The 27,480-nt window shown below is 45.8% G+C and overlaps 1 protein-coding gene across 5 annotated transcripts in view; it reads left to right on the top strand.

Annotated features, from left to right (window-relative positions):
- Positions 1–25,703, top strand: part of ARHGAP40 (Rho GTPase activating protein 40) — a 37,580-nt gene extending 11,877 nt beyond the window's left edge. The window contains exons 1-16 of one of the 5 annotated variants that reach the window (XM_032127052.1): positions 677–1,111; positions 8,029–8,201; positions 10,275–10,477; positions 15,487–15,707; positions 16,273–16,348; positions 17,154–17,302; positions 17,914–18,079; positions 18,425–18,516; positions 18,634–18,711; positions 18,969–19,128; positions 19,809–19,891; positions 20,407–20,613; positions 20,883–21,023; positions 21,940–22,100; positions 22,925–22,980; positions 23,324–25,703. In XM_032127052.1, the coding sequence (XP_031982943.1) occupies positions 692–1,111; positions 8,029–8,201; positions 10,275–10,477; positions 15,487–15,707; positions 16,273–16,348; positions 17,154–17,302; positions 17,914–18,079; positions 18,425–18,516; positions 18,634–18,711; positions 18,969–19,128; positions 19,809–19,891; positions 20,407–20,613; positions 20,883–21,023; positions 21,940–22,100; positions 22,925–22,980; positions 23,324–23,430 (2,493 nt within the window). In that variant the 5' untranslated portion in view covers positions 677–691 and the 3' untranslated portion in view covers positions 23,431–25,703. Of the gene's footprint in view, positions 1–676; positions 1,112–4,518; positions 7,935–8,028; positions 8,202–10,274; positions 10,478–15,486; positions 15,708–16,272; positions 16,349–17,150; positions 17,303–17,913; positions 18,080–18,424; positions 18,517–18,633; positions 18,712–18,968; positions 19,129–19,808; positions 19,892–20,406; positions 20,614–20,882; positions 21,024–21,939; positions 22,101–22,924; positions 22,981–23,323 lie in introns of those variants that run through there. The other 4 variants (XM_032127051.1, XM_032127053.1, XM_032127054.1 and 1 more) reach the window with 4 other exon arrangements.
- Positions 25,704–27,480: the final 1,777 nt, after the last annotated feature.

Raw genomic sequence — 27,480 nt, 5'->3', positions numbered from 1 at the left:
TGGAAAAATAGCTGTGTGAGTAGGAACAAAACCAAGATGGGCTCTTTTATGCTGAGGGATGTCTCTAAAATAGCTGCTGCTGCCCTTTAAACCGTTGGAGGCAAAGCAGGCTGAGCTGTAGATCCTGCCTTACTGGGAATATGGGAAACACAGAGTGGAATTAGTACTTGTGCTGGATGAGCTTTGCGTGCCCTCACGAAAAAACTTAAGTTACTCATCCCTTTAACTTCGGGATTATGAATAATAAATGTTAGAAGAAAGGAGAGTTACTGGAACACTGTGGAGACAATAACAAGGAAAGAACAAAACCTGTCAGGAATGGCTGCAAGGAATCCGATTGCTTTAACCCTTTGCTCACTTGTGCATTGATTGTTGATGAGATTTTTAAAGAATAATCTGGATCTTGCAAAATATTCTCTGTGGGTGTTACGAGTTTACACTGCTCTTTCCACGCCAGTGCCTTACATCCAGCTGGGGCTTACTCACTGCTCAGCTATGGCAAGAAATGCTGAATCGCTTTTTTAATAGGCACTCGCGGGGAGGGGGGGCGGTTCTGCCCTCCCCACGTCCCTGGGCAGATATTTTGTGCTTTTCTCGACGTTCTCTCAAGTACAACTTTAAGGAGCGAATAGGCTGCTTGACTCCTCCTTCCTCGGGAGTTACTCTTCCACGTGGGCTGAGCCTTACGTTAATGTTTAGCAAGCCCGAGCTGCAGCCCAGCCTTGGAAAGAGCTCCGTGCTGTTTTCTGCTCTCTCTGGGTGCTGGCTGGGGGCTGTGTCCCCGGCGTGGGCGGCTCAGCCTCGGGCACCGCTGCCCGGAGGGCTCAGCCGGATTTGCGGTCACTCCTGCCGGGGCAGGGGGACACAGGGAGGGAGGAGAGGATGCTCCTCCAGTGGGCACCTCGTGGGTGACAAGGAGCAGCTCTCGGTTCCCAGCCGGGCACTCCGCAGCGGGTGGACAGGCACGGATGGACTGACTGTCCCCCTCCTCCCGGCTGGACATGGACAAGCGCGGCACGTGTGGCTCCAGGATGGCCAGAAGTGGGATGGCCAGGCCCCGGGTGGTGCTGGCACCTGCCCGGGCAGCCAGCTGTGCCCAGCTCCTCAGCAGGTACGGAGCGTTCCCGTGGGATCCGGGCTGCTCCCGGCTGCTCCGCTCCCTAAGGCAGCCCCTGGGGCGGGGTAGGTGGAAGCAAGGTGAATTTCTAGAGGTGAGCAGGCTGTTGTATGCTCTTAAAATAGCGCTTTGAGTGCATTGATCCTGAACGGAAAGCTGTGGAAATTCCCTTTCTTTTGCTTATCCTAAGCCTACGAAAATCCCTGCTCTTTTTTCTCGTACTCACTCTATAATTGGGCTGAGTGCAGCAAGCTGGGGAAGTGGGACCTGGGGGGCTGAAATGCTTCCTTGTGATACAGTGATAACCTGTCTTGGGGTTTGAGGGCTGTTCAGGGGTTTGTGGATCTACATGAAGGTAAGAACTGCTGATTTATCATGCAAGTAGTAGAGGATAGAACTGAAATTTGAACTGCTCTGCTTGGCAAACACCATTCTGCTTGTGTGTTTACTGGATATTATACAAGTTAAGAATTCATCTAGTGTGTATTTGCATCAGCTTAGGAGTTTGCATAGAGTTTTAGACTGTTGACTTGCTGTAGTGATCAAAATCTCTTGGTTTTGTGTGAATGTACTGACAGTGATTTTACTTCTAGTCACAGCTCACATTTTCATGTGTCAGAGCTCTCATTTTTTCTCGACTGATTTGACTAGACTGTGTGTTCAAAGCAGACAGGAAATCTTTAGAAGACCCTAGGCAAAATTTGAGCTGTGAAAAAAAAAATAATCGTAGGGGGACTGAGACAGGAGTAATATGGTAAATTACTTTAAAATTAGCCACGTGTGAGAGAAAGAGATTAAAACCTGGAGCATTGCAGGGTTTCTTTGATAAAAATTGAAATATTTGTTAACAACTTAAGGCTTTTGCCAAACGAGTCCATTGAGTTCCAGTGTCTGTGCTGGTGCCAGAACACCTCTGTGGCCAGCTCTGAAGAGGTGCTACAGCAGGAACCTCAAACTTGCTCACCAACTTTGCCCGAAACATTGAACTCCAGCCAAGTGACACTTCCCACCTGCTCGCTCAGGACTCACCACAGGCGAGAGGTGTCTGTGTGTATATGTGGAACTAAGCCTCTTTCCTAGGATTGACCTAAAACCCACCTGTACTATAGGGCAAGGGTATGCCACCCTGGTCTTCTAATTAATTGACCTAATTAATTGTTTATTTTTGATCAGCAACTCTGCCATGCTCATTGAGTTCCCAGTAAGACTCCTACTGGCTTGAAAGGGGCTGGTGGTGCTGTCATGGCTCCAAAACAGCACTGAGCAAAAGCATTGAGCCAGCTGTGCCTCCCTCCCACTCCTCCTCTCGGTGTTGTGAAGCTCGTGGTACCTGAGGTGGCTCACAGACAGGGCTGGTGGCCTTGGGCTGGCTGGTGACACTCCTATTACAGAATTGGTTATAAATCCCAGCCCAGGGTTTCCATGGCAGGGTAACAGCCAAGCACCTCATGTTATGTGTAATAACTCTGCCCTGAGAAATCCACGTGAGGAGCCTGTGACTCCTCCCTGTCTTCCTGCATCCCTAAAGTTCTCATGAGTGAAGCATAGCTGGATTCCAGCACACCTCTCCACTCCTGCTTCCCTTGTGCTGGTCAGCAAATCACTCTTGTGACTTCTCCAGCACCTCTGGGCTGTTCTCATGCAGCTGAGCAACAACTTGCAGTTACTCATTCTGTGCTCTAATGGAGGTACAGCTGGTAGATTGGGCTACAAGAAGAAATAAGGACAAGTTCTACCATCCTGATTTACTCCAAGTTCAACATTTAAGAAGCTGCAGGACAAGTGTTTAGTATGTGTGAACCTGCTCTAGTAAAAAGCCTTTGGGTTAATGAATAATCAAAAAAGAAATAAATTCACAGCCTTTTTATAGTGGATTCAAACACGCTGGCAGCCTTTCCTCTGGAAGCCAAGTGGTCCCTCAGCCTTTTGTCCCTCAGCTGAGTGCCTGAGGTGTGCACAGGCTGAGCATCTCACCTGAAGTCCCAGCAGTGATGGCAATGAAGTGAAGGTGCCTCAGCTGAGGTAACGGTAGCATGTTTTGAGGCTGTGTTTAGTGACTGGGAGGTATTGACTCATTCTGGCCTCAGCAAAATCCCTGGCAGTGTGTGCTCGGGACTGTGACAGCAAGGTCACCAAAGGGCAGTGATTCCTGACCTGCTGCTTTCCTCATGGGCTCCTGTGCACGGGCTCAGCCCGGGGCAGCTTCTGTGTGGCGGAGAGGGGAGTGGGTGAGGAGAAGATGTGGGAGCTACTGGGCTGTGGGGTTTGTAGCCCCACGCCAGCTGGGCTGACGGGTTTGGGATTCTGGTGCCATACTGCTGGGTGGAATTGGAATGGCAGACCAGGTCCTTGTGGGAACTGGATGGACAAAGCTGCTGATGTATTTAAATGGATGTGGATTCAGTGGAGATGGAAGTAGGGTTAGGAATGCCACCTTTTAATTAATGACGGTCATCTAATCATCCTGTAGATTAGCTTTATCAATTCACAATCACATTAAAGATCCCAGTACTACTAAAGATTTGTTTTGCCAGGTGCCCCTTTCTCCCAGCAGGATTTCCCTTTGGATAAAAGCCCTTTCCTGTTTGGCTTACCCTGCTAATGCAGGGAAAGTGAACAACAGGCTCGTCTGCAGTGACCTTACAGTCAAACACAAAACCATGCACAGAGAGGGTGTCTTGTGAGGCCAAAACAAATCCTAGTGTGATGGACAGACACCCAGCTAATAGTCTGAGCTAAACATGGCTTTGAATATTTTTAATTTGGCTGTATCTGCATGGGGTTATCAGTCCTGTGTTTGTTCTGCTCTGAGTTTCTGTCTGAGATGCCTCCAGGCAGATCTGTAATTAAAGGCAACTTTCTCTATTCCTTGGCTTGCTTATTTAGCCCCTTACTACACTGAGTGAGGACAAATCTATTCCGGATGAAGGTCTGAGACAAAGAAGATGAGATGGAGTTTCTTTGCCCTTAAATACTTTGATAGAGACGCTTATTGTCAGGGAAGTTACAGCCTGTGCTTTAGTTGAGATCTGATGCTGTGGTGGAGGTAACATAGTTCCAGAATAATGGAATGGTTTGGGTTGGAAGGGACCTTAAAGATCATAAAGTTCCAAACTGGTCCATGGGAAGGGATGCCCATGATCAGATCAGGTTGCTCCAAGCCTTGTCCAATCTGGCCCTGGACACTTCCAGGGATCCAGGGGCAGCCACAGCTTCTCTGGGAACCCTGTGCCAGGGCCTCTGCACCCTCTGGGCACCCTGTGCCAGGGCCTCTGCACCCTCTGGACTTTTTGTCTGGCCCAGAAACTACTGGAGGTGCTAAGCTGAAGTCCTATGATACACACACATCTTAGGATTCCCATCTTTCTCTCCACACAGTCCTGGCCAAAGGATTGCTGTTTGCCTTTTCTGGTGCCACAGAGGATGCCAGGCAGGAGGTGAGCTTGTGCCTTCTTGCTGTTGGAAGGGGGGAAAGCTGGAGCTGGCAGGAATTACTCCACACACAGAGCACGATCTGGCACGTCCTCTTTATCACTTGCAGAACAGGCTTCTTCAAAACAACCTGAAATGACGCTGCTCCCCGAGCTGCTTGCTTAATGGAAGTTCTTGATGAGCTGATTGCTGTGTTACTGAAAACAAGCTGTAATCTTATTAGCAAATTGTGGCAGTGACATCTTAGCTATTCTCGCTGGTGCTGTAGAGACAGACCTTCAACTGTGCCATCCCCCATGTGCAAAGTCCTTGATAAAATGCCTTAATAGGAACACAAGTGGTGGTTGGCAGCAGTGCTGGATAAAATAGCCTGGGCTAAAGGCATTGTGACTTCTCACAGGGGATGCTCTCAGTGAAACTATTGAGTATGTGAGCAAATCTCTGGTCAGAGATATGCAGATGTATGTCAGCAGTGGCAGACTGCTGCTCAAATTGCTTTAATTCTGGCTCTTTAGCTGCTTTGGTTGAGTTAAACCAGGGAAAGGAAAGTGTGGTAAGAGTCTGTTGGGTAAGTTACTGTTCATTGCCACCACAGTAATTTGATAATTAATCTCTCTTTGCTTTTATGGTCTGGTCTGAGGAATCTGAACCAGCCACGTGCTTTCCATTTTCTCCTAAGAGCAAGCTTTAATAGTTCTTTCCTGCATATTGGTGTGTGGAGAAAGGAGGAATTGGTAGTGGTGCTTGCGTACAACATTTGGGGGATTTTAAGTGTAACTAATCCAATCCAGGCATTAAAGATTTGCAGCAGAGCTTTCTTCTGGTTTAGACCTTTGGTAGAGAAGTTGTGGAATTCTTGTTCATGAGGCATCTCCTGCATAACTTTTCTCTCTGTGGTGGGAATAGAATTTTGTGTAGTTCTGTGTGTCTGAATGAAATAGTTGATCATGTGTATTTCATGTAAGGTTTTGATAAGCAGTACATTGATTTCTTCCATACAGAAACCTGTTTTTATACTTGCATTGATAATTTTGATAGACTGAGGTTTAAACCTCCAATACTGAGAATATCTACAGCTATATCTATGTTCAAAAAAACCAAAAAACAAACATATATATATATATATGTGAGTTACTGCTTCAGGATTTTCCCAGTTTTTCAAATACTCCTGTCTGTTATTCCTGGATGCCTTTATCCCACTACGTGATTTTAAACAAGAAAACCTAGTGAACATGAACGGTGATGTGCTCGCTTTAGGTGACTTTTTTCCTCTTCAGAATTAACTACACAGTTCATCATTTAGGTTTGAACTGCTTGCTTAGGGTAAGAACCTGGAAGCAATGTGAGAAGAGCCTGCATGGACTTTTTGGTTGTTCCTTTCAATTTTTTGCTTTTGGACTCATCTGTTGTTTTTGGCCTTGAAGTAAACTGCAAGCAGGTAAGATGTGTGTGGTTTGACATTAATGTAGTTTTGTTCTCTGACTAAAGGTCTTCATCTGTCAGAATACTGTAACCAGTTGATAGACTCATCTCCCTTTTTTTCCTGCAGACACTTGCATTTCATGCTCATGGTCTGGATTGTTATGAATGGTGCTGTGGCTTGGTGTGATGCTCCAAACTTGCTCTTGAGGTTAATTCAGACTTTCTGTCTCTTTCGTTGTTCCATGTGGGCCTTTGTGCTTGCTCCAGATCTTTGGGGATGTCTTTAAAGACTGGGTGCTGCTTGTGTGGCAGGACTGCCTTGTCTGCCTGAGTTCTTCTGTTCTTGTTGCCTTTTTCTCATCTTAGCTTTTCTGGAAGCAGTCTTAAAGGAATTCCATTTTCTTGGCTTGCACTTGTTTCCTCCTGGTCTGTTTGAAATGCTTGAGAAGGAACCTTTTTATTTATTCATCTGCTAGAGAGGGATTTCAATGAGGGAGGGATGTTGAGCAAGCAGAAAAGTAGCCCAGGCAGTTCCAGGTCCTTTGAGAAGCTCTCTCATGGGAGTGATTCAAGCCTGCAGTGAACATAGCAACAGAGTTTATTGTATTTTGCCATTCAAGAGGGTGAAGAATTACATGAGTGTTTGCAACATATTTGCGGTGTGCTGACAGTATCTAGGAGCAGATCAAAAACTGCTCTGAGAGTGCATTTTCCAGCCCAGGATCAGTGAGCCCTCAGCAGTGAGCCAGGCAGGCAGAGTTTCCAGGGATCCACACGGAGGGGACATGGAGAAGAAACAGTCAGAAAATGAACTCTGTAAGGTCTGCACCACCCTTATTTCTCATAGCTGTGCTATTAATGCTGTGAAGTCAGGCTTAGACTGAAGGTGCCAGGTGAATCTTGAGCCTTGTTAAAACTGGCTGTGCTCTTAAACAAGAGGAGAAGGCTGGATTAAGGTGCTCAGTCTCCCCACAGAGCCCTTCGTTTATGGTTGTCCCTAACAAGATCTTTCTGACAGTCTCCTTTTTGTTGGGTTAATTTTTAAAGCTTCATAATCTGCTGCTTTTTGTTATATTGACAGTGCAGTGGAGTGAACTTGATTATTCCACCTACTCTTTGCCCAGTTGCACTGAGCCATTAGCATTTTAAGCCAACAATCTCTGCTTTCAATCTCAACTGTTGCTGTGCTTGCACGTCACAGGTTGCCCTCCAGTTGACTTGGGAATGCAATGAGGAAGAACAATCCTTTAGGTGCACTGAAGCTAAAATTAGCCTTCCACCTGGGCAGCTGGATCTGCAAAGCACCGTGCACTGAGTTCAAGGAAAAAAAGGAACTTAGACCAGAAAATAAAACATTTTCTAAATGTGAAGGCCTGAGTTTTATGTTGTCCTGTGAGACAGGAGCAACAGCTCCACTTGCAGAGCTGGGCTTTGGGTCCTGCTGCCCCTCTGTAGTGCTTCTGTGTGATATTAGCATCCTGCAACTCGGTTAAATCAAGCTTAGTGCATCAGTAAATGGGCCAATTGAGTAAAAAATTAGGATGGCTTTTGTTTGACACAAAAGTAGTTCAGCTATGGCTTTCCTAGAGTAGGTTTATAGTGTGATTGGTGGGCTTTTGGTGCGAGCAGTCTGAGAACATCTGTATTTCCAGCTGTGGAAAGAAGCAAAGTAACTGTGGGTGACGTGGAAGCACCAGTTGGAGTGGGATGAGGTGCAGCAGTTCCCTGTTGTCTGGCAAAACTCTGTCCTTGCACCAGAACCCTGTGTAGGAGTCTTGATATGGACTGAAAGCAGATCAGACCCAGCTGCTGGCGAGGGCATAGCCTGAAACCTGGGCTGTAGGGACATTGTGACCCTCCTCAGGTGTGCTCCAGGAATGTGCCCTAGTGCCTTGCACAAATAATACTCCACTTGCAGTAATATCTCCTGGACTGAAACCAGCATTCAGAGCCTCGTGTCTGGGTAAGTCATGCAGAAGATCTAAGTCAAGAGCCACCCTTTGGAAAGAGCTGAAGATTTTATTTATGTTGGCTTAAAAATGTGTTGTTTTTTCCAGGCAGGCATGGGGAAGGGATTGTCACAGAGCACATCTGCTGGGTGCAAGCTGCTGAGCAGGTCTGGGGCAGGTCCTCCTGGAGCTGCAAACCTAAATTCTGTTTTGGTGTTGATCCATGGAGATTTCTGGGGTGTTATGAGCCAGCTCCAAACCAAGCTGAACACAAAGGAAAGGTACATTTCAGAGCTGCTTTAATCTGTATAACCTGGATCCCACAGGAGTATAGGGCAGTAATTTAAGGCAAGAAGAGTTGCCTTGTGCCTGTTGAAAGCCTGTAGTAGAGCAATTAGGAGAGCTCCAAGATGGTTCCTGAGTATTGTGCACTGAGAGACTTCTTCAGTGCAAGTTTCTCTTCCAGTGTTCCTGATATGGACAAAACCAACTCCCTCAAAATAATCTGAATTCCTCCTTCCACTTAGTTTCACGTTGCAAGTGATGAGTTCTGTTGATTGGTTCATAACCGAATCCTAGCAAGGTATTGAACAGCTTTTTTTGATGCTAGCAAGGTGTCTTTGTTTAAATCTAATCTTATGAGATAGTTGTCAGCAAATGTGAGAAAATAGAGAGCAGTATTAAGATGAAGAGTTCATGTGAAGGATGCAACCAAAGTTTTTAACTCCTAAGATGGGTAAAGATAGAAGTAAAAAGTAGGAAAGAGAAAAAATAAATTGGGTTAGTAGCTGCAATGGAACTGAGAGAGTTGGACACGAACTGTGCAGGTAAAAATAAGTAAATCTTAGATTTATTTAAGTGCTCCATCAGGCTATAAATCAGTATCTTGTGTGTTACTTGAATATCCAGAAATAGGAAAGTGAGGATGGGGCTAAACAAGCAGACTACTTCTGTCCTTGCCTGTCGTGTGGCAGACTAGCTCAACTCAGTCTTTCAGTTTTGTGTTCCTGTAAAACAAACAAACCCCTCTTATTCTTGCTCTCAATGCTGTGGCTGTCTCCAGATGTTCCTGGAGTGATGGTTATCACTGTGCTTCTGACCCTCAGAAGAGAGGGGCTGCCCGTGTGTGCCAGAGTCAGGTGTGAGCGTGATGTGCACACACATGTGTAAATACAAGTGCAGAATGGCCTACAACATTTGTCTCTTAGTTGTTAGATCTTCCAATTTAGCTTTTTAAAATTTGAGATGCTTCTCATAACTGAAGCAAACTAGTGCCAGAACTGCTAATAAGGACTTTCTGGAATGAAAGGGGCTAAAACTTTCCAGATATTTCACCATCTATAACTTTTGGCTCCTAGGGCCAGGAGGCTAAAGAGCATTTTGTGGGTGTTTTGTTGTCATGGTTTTCAAGGTGTAAGGCTTAGACTTGATCTTTTTTTATTTTTTTTTATGACACTAGAAAGGAATTTTGGCCTGCTTGGTGGTGGTGGCTGTTCATGGGTGTTTCTCAAACCACCCACATCCATCTCCTTAATTTTTTATTCATAAGTGGAACTACTGAGGTGTTCTCATAAGTGTGTTCCACTTATCCCATTTTTTTGGTAAGTCTTTGAAAAAATACGTGTAACAGGGCTTAAATGGCTTGGAACTCTTTGAAGACAATCATAGCTCCTTTTAGGAGAGGCACTGTTTTATGAAGTGGGGAGAACCTCACAGCACAGGGGCTGAAAGCTGAACGAGGCCAGTCTGGGACTTCGGCTGCGCGTGAGTGAATCAGCAGGGTGGCAAGAAAATTCCATATGCTTGGCTTTCCCAGGATGCTTCGTGTTGTTTCACAGCTGAAAAATCTGGTCTGGGCAGGAAAGGGGGGCCTCAGCCCTGTGAGTTGTTTGTTGTGTGAGCTGAAGTGCCGGAGACGGAGCTGTGCCAGTTTTTGCATAGGGAGCACAAACCTGCTGGGTTTGGGCTGCTGTGGTGGGAGCTGCCAGGCTCCTGTCTGTGCCAGGTCCTTGGAGAACACGTGCACCGAGCTTGGAACATCCTGGGTGGCTGTGAATGCAGAGGGTGTCTGTGCTAACTTGCAGGGAAGGTGGTGTGTTGGAGGTCACTGGAGGGACAGCACTGAAAAGACTGTGTTGATCCTGTGTCCTCTCGCATGTTTGGACAGCAGTTTTCCCCATTCTCCAGGGGATTTAGTCCCAACCTTGTCTGTATTGCTAAACACTCAGCAAAGGAAGTTCAGCACTTACCTCTGTTTGGCTCTGCTGCAGTCATTAATCAGTGAAGGCTGGATGTGAATGCCGTATGTAATACGTGTAGCTTAATCTCTCTCTCCTTATCTCTTCCTCTCTCAGCACCAGACATTGCCCTTGGAAAATGAACCAGCTTCCTCCGAAGAGCCCTGTGGCATCCCCGGTGTCAGAGAGCACAAATTCCAGGGTAGAGGCTTTGGACAACTTGTCAATGGACAGTTTTTGGCTGGAAGTAGAGAACATTAAGCAGAGCGCTGAAGCCGAGCAGGAGGAATGCAGCCTTGCAGATGTCAAAACACAGGAGGGTAGGTTGCCAAAAATGTTGGGAGTGAGGAGAGGAATGTGAACATCTGAAACAGAAGGTTGGCTTAGGCACCTGAACGATTCAGAAGCCTGTTGGAGTATGGTTAGAATATTATCTGTCAATCAGAGATAGAGATATTATTTTAATTGGGTGGTGGATAATGCCCTGCAGAAGGGGAGGGGAGGGTTGGCCTGGCCTGGTTTCGGCTTCTGAAGCAAAGCTGACTCCAAAGGTCAGTCCCAGGAGCACGTTCAAGGCTCTGGGTTTTTCAAGCAGCCACACCAAGGGTGGGGGCTCTCAGTCCAGTTCAGGTGGTGTACGGTAAACACTCTGTGAGAGCTGGGGCTGCTCTGGAAGCCTTGTTTGTGTGCATGGTTCTGAGATTCATCATAGTGGCTTTCGTGGGAGCTTCTTCTGTGGAAGGCAGACTGTTCCCTCCCTAATTCACTGTTCAAGAAACCATAGTAAACATCCAGAAAGCCTTGAGTCCAGCCACACAAGGTTTTTCCTGCACATCCTTTTTTGTTTCTTTGGAAGAAATGTGCATGGGGTGTTTCTAATGCACTTTCTGTATTGCTGATGTTATCCAGTGCTTTGGAATAATTGGAACCTGGGCTAGTTATTCCAAAATTTTTTGAATACATTTTCCTGCTATAGAATCATAAAATCACAGAATGGTTTAGGTTGGAAGGGACCTTAAAGCCCATCCCCTGCCATGGGCAGGGACACCTTCCCCTATCCCAGGTTGCTCCAAGCCCCATCCAGCCTGGCCTTGGGCACTGCCAGGGATCCAGGGGCAGCCACAGCTGCTCTGGGCACCCTGTGCCAGGGCCTCCCCACCCTCACAGGGAACAATTCCTGCCCAATATCTAACACAAATTTCCCCTCTTTCAGTGTGAACCCGTTACTCCTTGTCCTGTCACTGCAGTTCCTGATGAGCAGTCCCTTTACACATGTGAAGTACGACATCCCGGGCTGCTGGAGGGGGGATAAATGGTCATAAACACCCAGTGATCCCACAGGTGGGGATCACACCTTTCCTGGGCCCATTTTGAAGAAATTGAGGCAGTTTGCTGTACATCCCCTTGAGCACAGGTCTGCAGCCTGCACAGCTGCTGTGCTGCCTGATACTGAGAACGGTCTGTGTCCTGGGGAAATGTTTGTGTGACAGTGCCAGTGTCTGCTGTGCTTGGGAAGGGCCAACAGCTCTTCTGGGGGCAGAGAGGCTCTGGAGAGCAGGGTGGGAAGATCATCATCCCTGTCTGCCATCGTTGGTGGGACATGGTCAATGTGAAGGTCTGCTGTTAATGTCCCTTTATAAAGGATGTAAGTTTGATTTTTAGAACTGGAAGAGATGCAAAGTGATTCAGAAAATGAGTGCACCAGGAAGGAGACTGGAAAAGAGACCATGCCGTGAGATGAAAGACTGTCTGGGATGCCCTAAAGACTGATATGCTGGAGGCCATTTGATTACTGTGTGTAAGCAGGGACACAAGGAAAAGTGTCTTTTAATGCTGTAGATTAATCTAGCAGGCGGGAGCTGAGTGCTTCATTGGCCAATGAAACCAGACAGACTTGAAATGATGCTCCAAGTAGTGAAGTCTTCCCAGCAGGCTGGGGAAGGAGGTGGGGCAGGCTCAGGCTCCTGATGCCTTCTCTGGAGGAGCTTAGGCAAATAAACCTCGTGCTGGGAGTGTTGGTGGCGAGGGGAAGCTTTGGATGGTGTGCAGGGTTTGGCTTTCACATCTCTGCAGCTCCTGCTTAGAGCATGGAGGCTGTGGGGCTCCTTGGAGCCAGAGGCACCTTCACTCCTTGCGTAAATCCTGGGAAGCTGCACTTGGGCTGTCTGGAGACAGCGTGGCCCAGCCTGGGAGATGGCTGGTGATAACCACGGCTCAGGGACAGCGGGGAGACAGATAAGGCACTGCAAAAATGTTGACCCAGCTGGGAACACCAGTCCCCTGTGCCAGCCCTGGGTGAGGGGTGGTGTCCTGGGAAGCTGCTGGTGACCTGGTGGCAGCAGGAGGCCAGCGTGTGGCTGCAGGTCTGGGGCAGCTGAAAGGTGCTGAGGGTACTGGTGGCCTTGCTAACAGCTGGTGGGAGCAGGAAGTAGCTTTTTCCTGAAATTCAGTGTTGTGCTGTCCTTGCTGTCACTGTTTCCCCAGCTCTCTCCAGGGCCTGGCAGCACAGCCATCTGAGGACACAGGCACTCTGCCACTAAAATACCTGTTTGTGACCTTACAGCATGTAACCATGACTGAGAACTGTCTGCAAAGCACGATTCTTCACCTTCAAAAACTAGATAGGAAGCTGTGCTTAATGTTTAGTCTGAAATCGTAGGATGCTGTAGCTGTCCTTTAAATATTTGGGAAGTGATTACTTTATTATGAATGTTATTTTTGGCTAGGTTACGTTTCAAATAAGTTTATGGAGCTGGTTTTCTTAGTTTTGCAAAATCATTCCTAACTGTGCTCTCCCGAAATGCTGCTAGCCTGGAACTCACAAGGCAAATCTCAGCAGCTCCTCCTGGCTTGAACCTGTAGCTCAGCTTCTGTGGATCTCTCTGTTCTGAGCTGTTTCTCTCCCATTTTTCCCTTTTGCCCATAAATAACCCATTTTGCTGGCTTCCTTTTGTGTTACTGGCAAACATAACGGGGCTAAAATAGTAAATAGAGGAATTACAATCTGGCGCTTTGGCATCAGATGGGGCAGCAGGCTCACACGGATGTCCGATGGAGGGGCTGCTGTTTGGTATTGTCTATAAGATTTGTTTCCTGTTATGACTGGAATTGGCTATTTTCAAAATTTGCAAGCAATACACTTCACTTCCTCTAGTTCCCAAAGGCAAAATAAACCAGGGGCGTTTTGTGTGTTGTTCTGCTGTGAAACCACAGATGTAGGACAAGAAGGGGTTTGGTGAGGAGCCCAGGGGATGCTGTTACTTGTTAACTTCTGTAAACCAGACATGGGAAAAGACCAAAATTTAAGACCGTGTAGGAAAACCACACAATTTGCTAGAAGATTCACTTGGGGAAATACTTGACTTCAAGTTCAGCTCTATTTATTGTGGAGTGATGATGAAAACAGTTCTGTTTCATTATGACACCTAAAATCTCAAAGACCATGCTCTGAAGGCTATTTTAATTGTGTCACAACATGTGTTTGCAAGCTGCATGAACAGGAGGTGCCTCCAAAAAAATTACATTCTTTCATCTCTCAAGGAGAGCTGCATGGCTGCTTTTTGTTGATGCAGCAGTGATAGCTGAGGAGGTGGATGTTTGCATAGGACAGGAAGAGTGGGAATGAGCTGCTCCGTGCCAATCAGATCAGTTGTGATTTTTCTTTTTCCCAGTATAACCTTTGGTAGGGCTGCACTGGAGCTGCCTGCAGCAAATGAACGTGGTAGATGGAATTGAAAAGATAAAGGCTTTGTGGTGTTTGCTGTGTTGAGGTTAAAGTCACCTGCTAAGTTGTTTCTTTCATCTTTGAATTTCAAGTAGCTGCCTTGCTCAGGGCGCTTTCTCACTTGCACTTCCTTATGAGTGTATCCCATCAGAAAAAGAAATTGTGCTCTGTGTTTGAAGTGCAACTTTATATATATTGAAGAATGAAGTGGAATTGAGCTTGTTTGAGTAATGCTGCTGTACTGTCTCCAGGCTTCTCACACTTCCTTCTGGAACTGGAATGGTCTTTAATTTTAGTGATATTTTGAATAGGCCCAGACATAAAAGGAATGCACAGAGTAAAAGTAACATTTTTGCTTTAGTTGAGTGTATGGATACCAATCCACTTAAAAAAATTAAAAGAGTAGGGATGATGCAGACAAATAGTTCAGCAAGTATATTAAGTAAAATATATTTGAACCTACCAGGTCAGGATCTGGATATTTAAAAAAAAAATTGTTGATACCTAGACATGCATATAGATAAATAAAAAGTAATAGAAGCAACCAAGTCATTTGGAAAAGTACAAAAGCCAAACATGCAGTGTTGTGTGTTGTGGCTTCTCACAGACCTTTTGTCCATTCTCAAAGCTGTTGAAAGATCAGGTGGGATCCAGGGAAGCCCTGCCATTCCTTCTGGGGTGGCTGTGTGCTGCTGCCAGAGCTCCCCTTTGCACAGGCAGCCCACAGAAAGGCAGATTTATCGAGCCCACCTGACTTCCCTCCCATATCCTGACACAATCCTTGTCTAAATAGCACCCAGAGTCACACTTGTGCCCTCTTCTACCCAGCTTCTGTGGGAGCCTGAGTTTTTGTGCCTCCACAGTTTTTTTCTTCTCCTTTTTCCTCACCTGGGATGAGCAATAAGGACTGTGTGGGCAGCTACACCTGCCCAGAGAGCTGTGTGTCCCCTGGTGTCATTCCCATACCCAGCTGGGCACTTGGGAATAGGGTTGAGATTTTGAGAACAGCCATGGCTTCAGAACAAAGCCATGCCTCCCTCTTGGTGATGTCCCGTGGCCACCCCACACAGGGAGCCTCTCAGGCTCCTGTTTTCTGCCCCTGAAGCATTGCAAGTGTTGCAATTATTAAAGGATCAGGAGCATGGATCATTGATAGAATTATGGCATCAATAAAAGAACTGTAGCAAGAGCCTGCAAGCAAAAGGCCTCTGTGAGAAAAAGGCCTGGGAAACAAAGAGGGAGTTTTGAAGCGATGCAGCTGTGCTGATAAGATGTGCTCACTCGGAGAGAAGGGAGGTGACCTCTGAATTCTTTTAATCATAACATAACTGTAGAAGCTTGCCAATGTAAGTCCAATTATGTAGAAGTAGAAATTCGCCTTGATAAGCTTTAAGCCACTTAAGAGTTAACAAGCTGGTATACTATATAAGTGCCTTTGGATTGTTAATAAATGGAGTTTTGCTCTTATCAACCATATTGGTTTTGGACTGCAATTTCCTCCCCCCGCCGGAGTCCCCGGGCTTCTCTTCTTTTTACAATTCCAACATGCAAGCACCCGGATCGCTGCTCTCTGCTCACTCTACCTTCTCATGCCCCGCTTGGCAGAGGGAGAAGCCGAAGCCGAGTGGCTGCAGGACACGGGGCTGTCCGAGCTCCTCGGGGACCCGGGCTCGGACAAGGACAACCTGGTGCTGCTGTCCACGCTGACCAAGACGCAGGCGGCGGCCGTGCAGCGCCGGCTGGACACCTACTCCCGCTCCCGGCGCAGGAAGAACAAGCACCCCGTGCGCGACGTCCGCGACATCTTCGGAGTGGTCAGCTCGGAGGTTTGTTGCTTTAGTGGGGTCTCCTAAAGGAGCTTCTTGCCTCCTGGGAGCTGCCTTGGCTTTCTGGGTCTGGAGCTCCTGTTATGTCTCTATCTCTTGAGCTGAAAGGATGCAGAGATTGGAGAAGTCCTGTTTGCAGTGCTGAGAAGTTTTTGCAGAACCTGCAACCTGCAGATCCAGAGCCTTCCCGGACTGGAATACCATTCCTGCTGGAATGCTTCGGTATGGTGCTGACAGCAGGGCAGCCTCGTGGAGCACTGGCGTTGTTTGGAGCCTTTTTGTGTTTTCTTTGTTCCAGTGACATGTTAAAGCACCATTAACCCAAACAAGAGAGCTTCCCAAATTCCGTTCTGATAAGCTGACCTTGTGGAGCTGGAAATCCTGGAGAAAGACTAACACTGCCTTTTTTTTTGGGGGGGGGGGGTGGGGGGGTGGGGCGGGTTTGCTTGGTTTATTTAGATTTTTTTTTCTTGGTAGAGAACTCATAACCACTGGCTTTTCTGCTGTTTTCCTGCAGTTCTGCTCTTTTGGTTGTGGCTAAAACAACTTCTTTCCTATTTTTCAGGACACAGCAGCAGAGAAAGAGGAGTCCAGCCCAGATCCACTGTGGCACAATCTACGGACTTCAAACACCCAGAGAAGTAAGGAGGAAATTTTTAAATGCAGAGTAGGACTGAGTGGGGAGCAGGGTCTGAAGGAGGGCTGGAACTGGAAGGAAAGCCACACACTCACATGTATAAGTATATACAGGTTCTGAAACATTGACCTTGTTTGTACTGGGGTTTGGAGATTTTTACATGATTATTCACACCTGTGGATTGATAAACTTTCCCAGGCTCCAGCGTTGTTAGGATTGCCACTCAGGCTGATCATTGTAACTTTCTGATAAAGCAATGGAAAGATGAAAATTAAATCAGTCTAGTAAAGATGATGAAGTGAAATCTTATAAATGCCACGTGAAGTTGTGTAAAGAGATGTCAGCCATAGGTGTGTCCTTTAATTTAAGGCTGTGGTTGTCTCTTACCAGTGACCTGGTGATTTTAACAATAATGTTATGACTTCGCACTAATCACAGAATCATTAAACTTGGAACAGACCTCTCAAGTCATCAAGTCCAACCATTAACCCAGCACCAGTGTGTTTGTCACTAAACCATGTCCCCAGGTGCCACATCTGCATTATTTTTGAACACTTCCAGGGATGGTGACTTCACCATGTCCCTTGGCAGCCTGTTCTAATGTTCTGATGCCTGACCACCCTTCCAGGGAGGACTCTTACCCTATTGGTCACTCTGTGCTGCGGGGACACTGTTTTCATGGGTTACTGCAGGATTTTTTACAAGCAGTGGTACCAAACCTGTCTCAAACTGCATTTTTAGCACATTTGCTTTCGAAGCTTCACCCTCCTGGCTTGCAGAAATTCAAGACAATTTCTCCTCTGCAGCAGAAACCCAGGATTACTCCTGCACAGTTCGAAACCCTGGGAAGGAGGAGGTGTTCAACATGGATGTTGCCTACTCAGAGCAAGCAGCTGTCCTGCTCAAGGGATCGTTCCTGTCTGAATCCAGGAAGTTAAAGGATGGAAATGCCCTAATTGTAAGCACTGAAGGAATTTATCCTGTTAGAATTTGTAAGTCTCAGCTTGTCAAGAGGGCACAAGACCCTTTGATTGTGTGATCAGCTCTTGGAAACTTCTTCTATGGTTGCTGTTGTGATGGGTTTGTGTTAGGCAGGTATTTGTGGGCGGGTAGCACTGTTATCCTTGCAGTGTTGGGCAAGGGTAGACATTGTGTAGTGGAGGGTCAAGAGAAGTAAGGTTTCTGTGTGAAACTAGTTATTGTAATACAGATTTGGGTTGTTTCCACTGAAAAATTATTAATAACTGGTCTTTCTTACTCTCAACTCTGACAGTTTTCTTCCCCACAATTGTACTGGATTCCTTCCAAAGTTCTGTTAGATTAGGATGCATATCAGACTGTCTTTAACTTAGAGAAATTGAGATCTTCAGTATGATTATTGAAAAGGGAAAAGATTTATTAAACTGGTGGTTGAGTAGGAGTCGTTTTGGGCATACGTCTGGTCTTGAACACAGCAGGAAGAACAGATGCCTGGCTATGACAAAGAATTATAAAAATACAGCAAAAGTTTTCACTAGGGGGATTAATAGTGATAACTTGAACTGAACTTTTTGTGTCTCTTTCCCTTAGAGATATAAGATCCCTAAGGGCAGACTAGGAGTGACCAGGATTGGAGATCTCTCAGCTCAGGACATGAAGAAGATCCCTACACTGGCCCTCATTGAACTTACAGCTCTCTGTGATATCCTGGGCTTTGAGCTGAAGAGAAACAAAGCAACAAAACTGAAAACAACAGGTTAGTTTCACTTTTTTTTTGGTGCCTTTTTTTTTTTTTTACACTCATCTTCTCATCATACACTCATCAGTTGTGTTTCAAATGTTAGAACAGAGGGTCTTTGATAAGAAACCTTGTGACAGGTGTGTTTTCCTTGGGCAGGACTTCTCCTGGAAGTCAGTGGATCATGACATCAGGACCTATTACCACATTTATGTCTGGCTGCACTTGTCCTGTTTAACTATTCCTCTCCTTCTCCAGTATCTGTGCTTACAGAAGTGCCTTCCTAGTCTGCAGTGGGGGGGTTTATCTCTTACACCTGTATTAGAGCTGATATGGGCTTACACACTGTTGTTTCTATTGTAGAGAAAAGGCTCTTTGGAGTTCCACTCAACACCCTGTTGGAAAATGACCAAAAGTTGCTGCCCAACACCAAGGTCCCTCTGCTACTCCAGGCAGTAAGTTCTGTGCTGGTTTCATTCACACCTCTGGTCCTCAGAGTCAGGAGCCTGTGATAAGGATGGGCTGACTCCTCATCCTCGATGCTTAAGAGCTTTCTGTCTCCCCCTTTATAGCTGCTGTCCTGCCTGGAGAAGAGAGGGCTTGAAACAGAGGGCATCCTGAGAATTTCTGGGTCCCAGACCAGAATCAAGGTATGAGTTCCTTAGCAGTGTTTGAAAGTGTCAGAGGTGATCAGGGAGCATTTGCTGAAGCAAGTGCTTAAATGACCTAAATTGTCTTGTCCCCTTCCCAGTGCAACGAGAAACCTCTATTGCTGGGAACTCCAGGAGTGTGTGCTGAGGGTCTCTGCACTCTTTTGACTCGATGCGTTGCCTTCCCAGTGCTCAGCTATAAAATTTATCTCACATTTGCTTATTAAAGTGTGTGACAAGTTCCATCTTTTTCATAGAGCCTGGAACAGAAGCTGGAAAGGGACTTCTACAGTGGCCTGTTCCGCTGGGATGAGGTTCACCAGAACGACGTGTCCGGGCTGCTGAAGAGATTCATCCGAGAGCTGCCGGCCCCGCTGCTGACAGCAGAGTACCTGCCTGCCTTTGCTGCTGTCCAGAGTGAGTCCCTGCTCTGCCTGGCTAGCACCAGGCTGGTTTGTGCAGAGATCCACTGGTCCTGGGCTCTCCTGTCAGGTGTGTTGTGAGCCAGTGGATCCGATGGGGACACGGAGCACAGCTGGGAGTTGTAGTCACTGGTGCTTGGTTGAACATGTGCTTGTGTAGCTGCACTGTCCTGGGGTCTTCAATTATGTGTCACTTGAGGCTGCAAGGCTGCTGCCATCAGTTAGGACAAATTGATCAATCATGACACCCAGACTGAGCTGTGGTGATTGTCCAGGGCGCACAGTCTTGGCTTGTCTGCGTGTATTTTGATGTTCTGCAAGCACCTTTCTTTGAGGTAGGTGCCTCAGTAAGTAGTTTGGGTGTGTTAAGCTGTTTGAGTGCACAACTTTTTTGTTCAAAAAGTGGGGAATTATGGGTTCTTTTGCTGCCCTTCGAGGACATCAGAGTTGCTGGCAGACAGTGTACTCTAGAGGAAATGAGCTAGGCTTCAAAATATGGGTAGTTCACTTCATAAGGAGAGTATGAGTTTGAGTCACTTCTGTGAAACAAGGTCTCAGATTCTAGATGCCAAACAATTCAATAAGTAATTGTCTTATTCCTTGGAGGATTCCTGTGCTCAGAAAGAACAGTATCAGAAGCCTGAATCCTCTGTCCTGTTGTTATTCTCCTTCTAGATATTCCAGACCTGAAGCAAAGATTGCAAGCTCTAAACCTCCTGATCCTGATTCTGCCAGAGCCCAACAGAAACACTCTGAAGGTAACTGCTTGCTTTTTTTTCCTCCTTGAGTAGTTCAGTTCCCAGGTATAAAAGGTAAGGCTGACTTAGCACCCTGCACACTCCATTTAGAGCACTGGAATATATAATCCAGTGGAGCCGTGAGGTGAAAGAGATAATCCAAAAGGGTTTGTTTTTCCACATCTGGGAATGGCTTTGAGGGGACACTGAAGGAAAACAGGGGATTCAGCTTTGGATCCAGTGACTTTTACAGCTAGACTTTGTAAATTACCACCTGCCAAGGAGCTAGAACTCATCTGTTTCTCACACAGACTGTCTTTCCTGATTCATAAATGCTGGATAAACCTCTCTTGGTGTGGTTATTTGTTGCTATCCTAGTGTTAGAAATTGGTCACTGTACTTCTTGACTGGAGAAAAAGGATTTGCGGATATATATCAAGAAAAAGTGCTAATTAATGATCTCTCCAGCAATTGCCATGGTAGTTTTTTGAGTAATAATAATAATGGATGGCTTAAGTCTCTTCCCCTCTCTTCAGGCCCTGCTTGAGTTTCTCAGCAAAGTGGTTGCCAGGGAGAACAGCAACAAAATGAACCTCTGGAACGTTTCCACAGTCATGGCTCCAAACCTCTTCATGCACAAGGGGCTGCCAAACAAGATCCCTGAGGGGAAGGAGAAGCAGCTGGCGGAGGGGGCGGCTGACGTGGTGCGGATGATGATCCATTACCAGGATCTGCTCTGGACAGTAAGTTCCACAGGAATTATGTGCTGTGGTGTGGCAGTGTCTTGGTCTTGTTAGAATTGGGATGGGGGAAGGGGATGGACTTGGAAATTTCAGAGGAGTTAAACATCCTGTGTTGCCTGTAGGAAAAACCTCTTGTTGAACTCCAAGACTACCTGTCCTCAAGGTACACAGATATTTTTGTCTATTTAAGGAGTGAAAATGATGATCCTAAATTACATCGTCATCTCTGCTTGATTTAATTCCTGTTTTCACCCTTCTCCCCTGCCCAGGTCTCCTCTTTCTTGGTAGCTCAAGTGAGAAAGCTGAACGAGAGCAGCAGCAAAAGGTACCAGTTCTGCGACAAGAGAATTAAAAATTTGTTGCGGAAGATTCACGCTGATAAAGACAAGGTGGAAAAGAACCAGGGAGAGGTGAGTTAGGGCTTGAGAAAAAACCCAAACCCGTTCATGGCAGTGTAAAAGATTTTCCTGAGAACTCAGAAAGATGTAAGGCGTGATACTCTTGAAAAGAGTAAAAGGGACAAAAAAATGCAGAATAATAAGGAACGGTTTCCCAGACATTTTTGGCCAGGTTGTGGCAAAAACTGATCCCAAGAGCAAGAGCACTTTGAAATATTTGAAATACATTTCAGGCTACAAAACTCTTGGTTAAAAGCAGGTGAGGAGGGAAGAGATCAGGAGCAGAAATGTTTGTTTTGCCCCATGTGAAGAGCAAACTTCATATGGCTCTGAGTGTCCCGTGTGTTGGCACAGATATGTCTGCTCTGATAGAGGCAGACTTATTTTCATGAACTTAAAGCATAAATTTAGGCTGTTGCCTAATTTTCTTTTGCTCCATAATGTCTGTTAAGGTGGCACATCACTTGGTGCTTCATTTCTTTGGAAAGGACCTTTCTGGAATTCAATAGCCTGCAACCCAGATCTCTAAATTCCTTTCCGAGTAATTTAAATGAATTTCAGAGGAGTCGTTCACACTTGTGCAAAACAGTTCGTCAAAATTTCTTCTGACAAATGCTATTTTCATCCGAGCTGGTGTCAGTGCTGGGTTTGAACAGCAGAGAGCACCAGCGCACGCTGATGGGGAGAGCACAGGGCTCTTCTCGTGGCCACAGCACCGGAACACTGATGATTTATTCATAATGCTCACCTTGGTGCTTCCACAAGCTTTCAACCTGTACTCCGTGTGTAAGAAAGAAGTCTAAATTCCCTGAACAGCTGCCTGGATAGTTTTAATTCTTCATACTCTCCAATCTGTTTTGAAACTTGATGTTTTGGCTGATAAGAGTCTTTCTTTAAGCACTTTTTTCTTTTTGCCTGCCTCGTTCAGCCTTCCAAGATTGTGAAAGTCCACGCATCACTCCTCCTGAAGGACTCTCTGGAGGTGCACTTGAACAATGCAACCAGGGTTGCTGATGTCTTGAGGCAATTTCAGAAGAACCTGTGCCAGAATGGCTGGAATATTGTTAACACTGTCAACCTCCTCAAGTGGTAAATGGTTTTTTCTCTGCTTAAAAAAAAAAAGAAAAGAGGAAAAAAACTAAGTGGTCTAGCTGCTGTTTTCTGTCTTGAGGTAGAGGTGAGGTGGCAGCACAGTGAGTTGTGAGGAGAGACTGTTTTCTGCTCCTCTGTTCTAAGCTTAGGAAATGGTCTTGGATGGGGAAGGCAAATATTAGCTCCTGAGTGATTCCACTCAGTGCTCAGGCTCTCAGGAGGTCAGTGGTCCCCTCTGGGCTGCTGTTCACCAAGTGAACTCCAGAATCCTTGCTGAAGGAAAGGGGAAAGGGCAGGAACATCGACCGTGACAAGCACCCCCCCTCCAGCTCTCCTGCAGAAAAGCATCACCTGTATCATTTGCCTGGAGTAGTAATTCCAGTGTGCTCATGTTAATGTCGGGATTTCCTAAAATAAACTCTGCAATTCCCTCCTGTGCTCCTGTGGTGAATTGCTGAACTAATCCAAAAAAGGAACAGAAGAGTTCCTGCCCCCCTCTGCCACAGTTCCTGCAGACTGTCTGTAGCAGGTCATGTGGCAGAGCCTCTCCTGTGTCCCAGGAGGTGTCCAGACAAGGAGGGTGGAGGGGAAGTTAGTGGATATGGGTCAGCTGCTGTCTCACCAACAGCTTGCCTTGTTTTCTCTTTTACCAATTTTGGGTGCCCTGCACTGTGCAGGAGGATCAGCAAGGTCTCTGTACCATGGCCTCTTTGCTCATTGCTGGCCTCTGAACCATAAACAGTTCTTTTGGAAGAAATGCTACTAAACTACCTAACCTGTGTTTGCAGAGGTTTAACTTTGGTGTGGTTTTCTTTCTGCAGTAACAACGCCACAGAGTGCACGAACTTGCTCCTGTATGAAGTGGGAGGCAATATTGGTAAGTACAAGTGGTAGCTGACAATAAGGGTTGATACCCAGTTTTTATGCTTAGCTTCTTTTAGGAGAGAGTTAAAAAACTTCTCTGGGCAACTGTGCCTCACCACCCTCCGAGTGAAGAATTTCTTCTTAGTATCTAATGTACATCTACCCTCTTTCCTCTCAAAGCCATTACTTCAGATCTGTGGAAATGCTTTGAGCAGTTGTAATATTGAAATGAATGTGAACAACTCCTAGTTTTTAGGTGGGGGCAAAAGCAACCAAAAAAAAAAAAAAATCTAGCAACTAAAGGAATAAGGATATAAAAAATATGGGGTTTTTTTCTGAATGTCTTGTTTTAACAGGTGAGCATTGCCTGGACCCAGACACTTACCTCTTGGACTTGTACCACATCAACCCCCATGCTGAGTGGATAATTAAGCAAAACCCATCTTATCCTCGGATGTTCTAAGGAACACATGAGCAAAACAAAGCACTTGGTTGCAGTTTTTGGAAGGTGTGGAAATAGAGACTTCCCTGCTGTAGTGTCAGAGCAGACACTGCTTGTTTCCTTGAAGGAAAAGCACCTTTATTAACTGCTCCCATGGCAGCTGGCAGTGAGAGCACAGTAGCTTCTGTGCTGACAGGGGTGTTGGAAACAAGCAGCAATTATCATTGTGTGGCAGAGTTTGCAGGGGGAATGACTGTTCCTAAACAAAATATCCCCCCAAAACAAGCCCTGAAGGCAAAGCTACAGTGGTTGTGCAACAGAGATGGAATGGAAGAGAAGAAAGATCATCTTGAATAGGGTAGAAAGCACTTGTGTATTCTGGATTTGCTCTTTCTTTTGGAGAAGTGACAGTCAAATGCTGCAGTGGTACTAGGGACATCCTTTTGGTAAGGTCCCTGGTTGCCTGTGGCACACCACCAGAAGAGTGTTGATGCTGGGCTTCACTATTAAGCTCCCGTTATGTTCTTTGAAAAATAAAAAAGGATGTTTCCAAAAAGGCCAGATGGGATGTGACACTAACATCCTGTATTTCATGTCTGCAGTTAAATACCTACATACAACACAAGAGAATAACTTTCCTTGGAAAAAGGTATGGAAAATACAGCAGCCTTTCAGGCATGCAGTGTGACAGGAAAGATGCCTGTCCCATGCAGCTCTGCTGGTAATGCAAACCCACATTGCCCCTGATGAGGGTAAAACATGCATTTATTTTGATGGACAACCTATATATCAACAGACAAGGGAAAAAATATCCTGAAGTTGGTGTGTAGTTGGTAATCTGACCTGGCCACGTGAACTGAACTTCTTTGTGGAAGATTCTGTGTGAATGTGTTTGTTCAAAAATCAACAAATGTCCCCTGAGATGGGAGGTGGCTGAACTGAGCCGGGCCCTCACTGCTCTGGTGGCACATTTCCATCCCACTCAGCACAGTGTGGCCACTGTGGGCTGGAGGGGCTGAGGAGAGAGAACACTCACACCTTGCTGCATCATCATCATCATCATCATCACCACCCAGCCTTGGCTGCAAGAGGACTGTGCCTGTGGAGAGGAGTGCAGAAGTGTTGCTTTCCTCTGTGGTGATGCTGAAATACCTCATGTGAGGGACCCCACTGTGCAGTGCCAGGGGTGGAACACTCAGCCTGTCTGGAAATCTGGACATCTTTCTCTAAATCCTGTTTTTAAGCACGGTTGGATATTTATTCATGCAGCAGAAGCAGGGCTGCCCTGCAAGTGCATACTCAAAGTATTTAATTTGCCAAATCCTAGCTGCACTAGTGACAATCTCCAGTATTATTTCTTTTGTTAAAGGAGTTTTTCCACTGCAATCTGAATTTTCCCTCTTCTCCTTTTTTTCTCCCCAGGATGATGTGTAGTTTTCCTTATTCATTATCTCAGACTCCTAGATTCTGTTGTAAAGGTGCTTCACTCTGTAATTAGTCTGTCTGTGTGGTTAAATCCTCTTGGTGGTTAAGATCCTTGAGGAACAGGTGAGCCACAGTCCATATTCTTTCCAGCTTGTTGTGAGTACTGCGTGAGTGGTGGTGATATCTTAAAATTATCCCTATATTAGAGAGTCTGTCTATTCTTTTTGGTTGAGATGATGCAGATGCATTGACTGGTTGGATCACATTCATAGATGTCTTCTTAAGAACCTGTAATAGAACCTCCCAACCCTGACCCAGATGTCAATAATTCTTGAGGTGCCTCTTTTATAGGGCCTAAATTGTGCCTGAAAGAGCCTGATTCTTTTCCTTGAGGATGGGTGATTTGTGTTGCTGGAAAGATCAAGCTGCTTTAAAACAGGGCATTAAAAACCAAAGGTACCTACAGAACATCCCTTCTGGAATTCTTTGTGGCAGTGATGGAGTAAAGATTGCACAGAGAAAATGCCAGAGATGTGATACCCTGAGAAATACCCAACCCATAAAGGTGTTAGTGTGAGCTCAAAGATCCTTTACAAGCTGAATTGCACCCTGCAGGATCACACAGTGCTGTGGTTTTTCCGCCCCTCATATGCTGGTTTATTAAACATTCAGTCCGTGTCTACTGAGGGGTCAAGACTTACATCACTGCTGCTGTGAGCTACGGATGAGTGGGACTTTTTGAACACCAAACAATGTGAATCAGTGCTGTGAAAAACAAAGTTAGTGCGAGATTCTCATGAGACAAGTATCAGGTCTTCAATATGAAAGGAAATGTAAAAAATAAAACCAGAACGGCTTTTTTCAGATGATGGATATGCTTTTTAAATTTTTTTTCCTATCTTTGTATTGAAAAGTAAGTGTAAATTTTTCAGTCACTGATATGCAACCCACTTCTGAAGGCTGGCTTTTAATACCTTTTATTTTTTACGAATTTTTAATTCCATATTTAAATTTCATTTATTCAGTGAAGCAATAAAAATACAGTAAAATCTCTTGGCTCCATTTTCGTTAGTGCTTGAGAACAAAGTTAAATGGCACCACATCTGTGAATGCAGCAGGACTTGCTTCGTGCCTGAAGAGGGATGTACCTGGGGTCTGAGTGAGCTGGGCAAGAGTTTTGTGTTACAGCTTCAGGAGAAGTTCCTCTTGGCCTGATCCTGTGGATGATCCAGAAGGAGGAAGGGGGAGGTTGGTATTGGGTATAAAAAGCCCAGAGAAAGGTGGATGGGAGCTGAAGGTGAGCACCAAGGATTAGTGACTTCTGAAGGGAGAAGAGCAGTTGTTCAGGATTTGAGTGTGAGGATACGTGTCCATATCCCATGAGAAATCCCCTTCCCATTCTCTCAGTCCTGCTCAGCTGAGCCCTGCTCAGTGACTTGGGTGCTGGACCAGCCACACTGGCCAAGAGTAACAGGAACCAGTCTGGATCTTTGGTTAAATCACGACTAAGACTTTAGTGTTCAATAGTGATGAAATGTGGCATAAGTCCACTGTGAACTGTTAGAAACAGTGCAGCAGCCTGGCCAGCAGTGCTGGTGGAAAAGCAGGCCTTGCTCTCCTACCCAGACACAAAAAGAAAGGGGGTGGAGGATCCAAGCAGCTTCAGCAAGCTTTCAGAGCAATTATCTGAGGAAAACACCAGTTTATCAAACTCATTCCACCCATTCATCTTCAGTAGTATCAAAGTGCTAATCTCTCCCATCCCCAAGGGCTTTTGTGATTGATCATCACACAGCTCTCCCCTGCTCAGAACAGAAGCCCAGGATTTATTCTGAATGCAACTGTATGTTGTACTGAGATAAGGGACAGAGCATAAAAGAATCTTGCAAATGCTGGTTAGACATAGTTGTGGATGAAATGGAACTGAAATATCCAAATAATAATAATAATAATTTAAAAGAAATTGTAGTTTGCCTTAGGAAAAAGTATTTGCAAAAATACAGACTCCACAGGAGCAAGTGAAGCTTCAGCTCTTGGAGGGAAATGCCACAAGTAAATGCACTTCCTGGAGCAAAGTAAGTGACAGCAAGTATTGTTGTAAAGAAAATACAACTGCATTTGATTAAATCTATTTCTTTACCCCCATGCACTCCCCAGTGCTGGAAACAAGACAAATGACATCCATGGTTTTGCACGCTGAGAGAATGGAACTTTAAAGTTCTCTCCAAATCCTGTTTGCTCTTGTTTGCACATGAGGGCTGCACATGTCTTCACCTTGTGGGGGGGAAATAGAAGCTGGAGTTCAATATTAAGTCACTGGAAAAGAAAATATGCAGCTGCACTGATTTACCAGCTGGGAAATGGCCTGGGCAGTCTCTAGTCCCTCCAATCTCAGGTTTGTATGCTTTTTTTGTTGTTTGTGGTGGCAAACACCCTTTGTCAGAGCAGCTTTGTGTTTGTTGTCCTTCCCCAGGACAGCGAGGAATGGTGACCTCCCCTGCCAAAGTCCTTCTCCCCTGCACCTGGCAGGACCTACTGAGCTCAAGGGGTTGAAGCCTTTCCCTCCACACTGAGCTCTGTTATCTAGGCCTGGCCAGGGCTGACCTGAAGAATGGGAGTGGAGGAAGGTATTTCTTTTCTCCTTAG

The sequence above is a fragment of the Corvus moneduloides genome, chromosome 17 (genome assembly GCF_009650955.1).
Source record: "Corvus moneduloides isolate bCorMon1 chromosome 17, bCorMon1.pri, whole genome shotgun sequence".
Lineage (NCBI taxonomy): Eukaryota > Metazoa > Chordata > Aves > Passeriformes > Corvidae > Corvus > Corvus moneduloides.
This window is presented reverse-complemented; position numbering and strand designations above follow the sequence as displayed.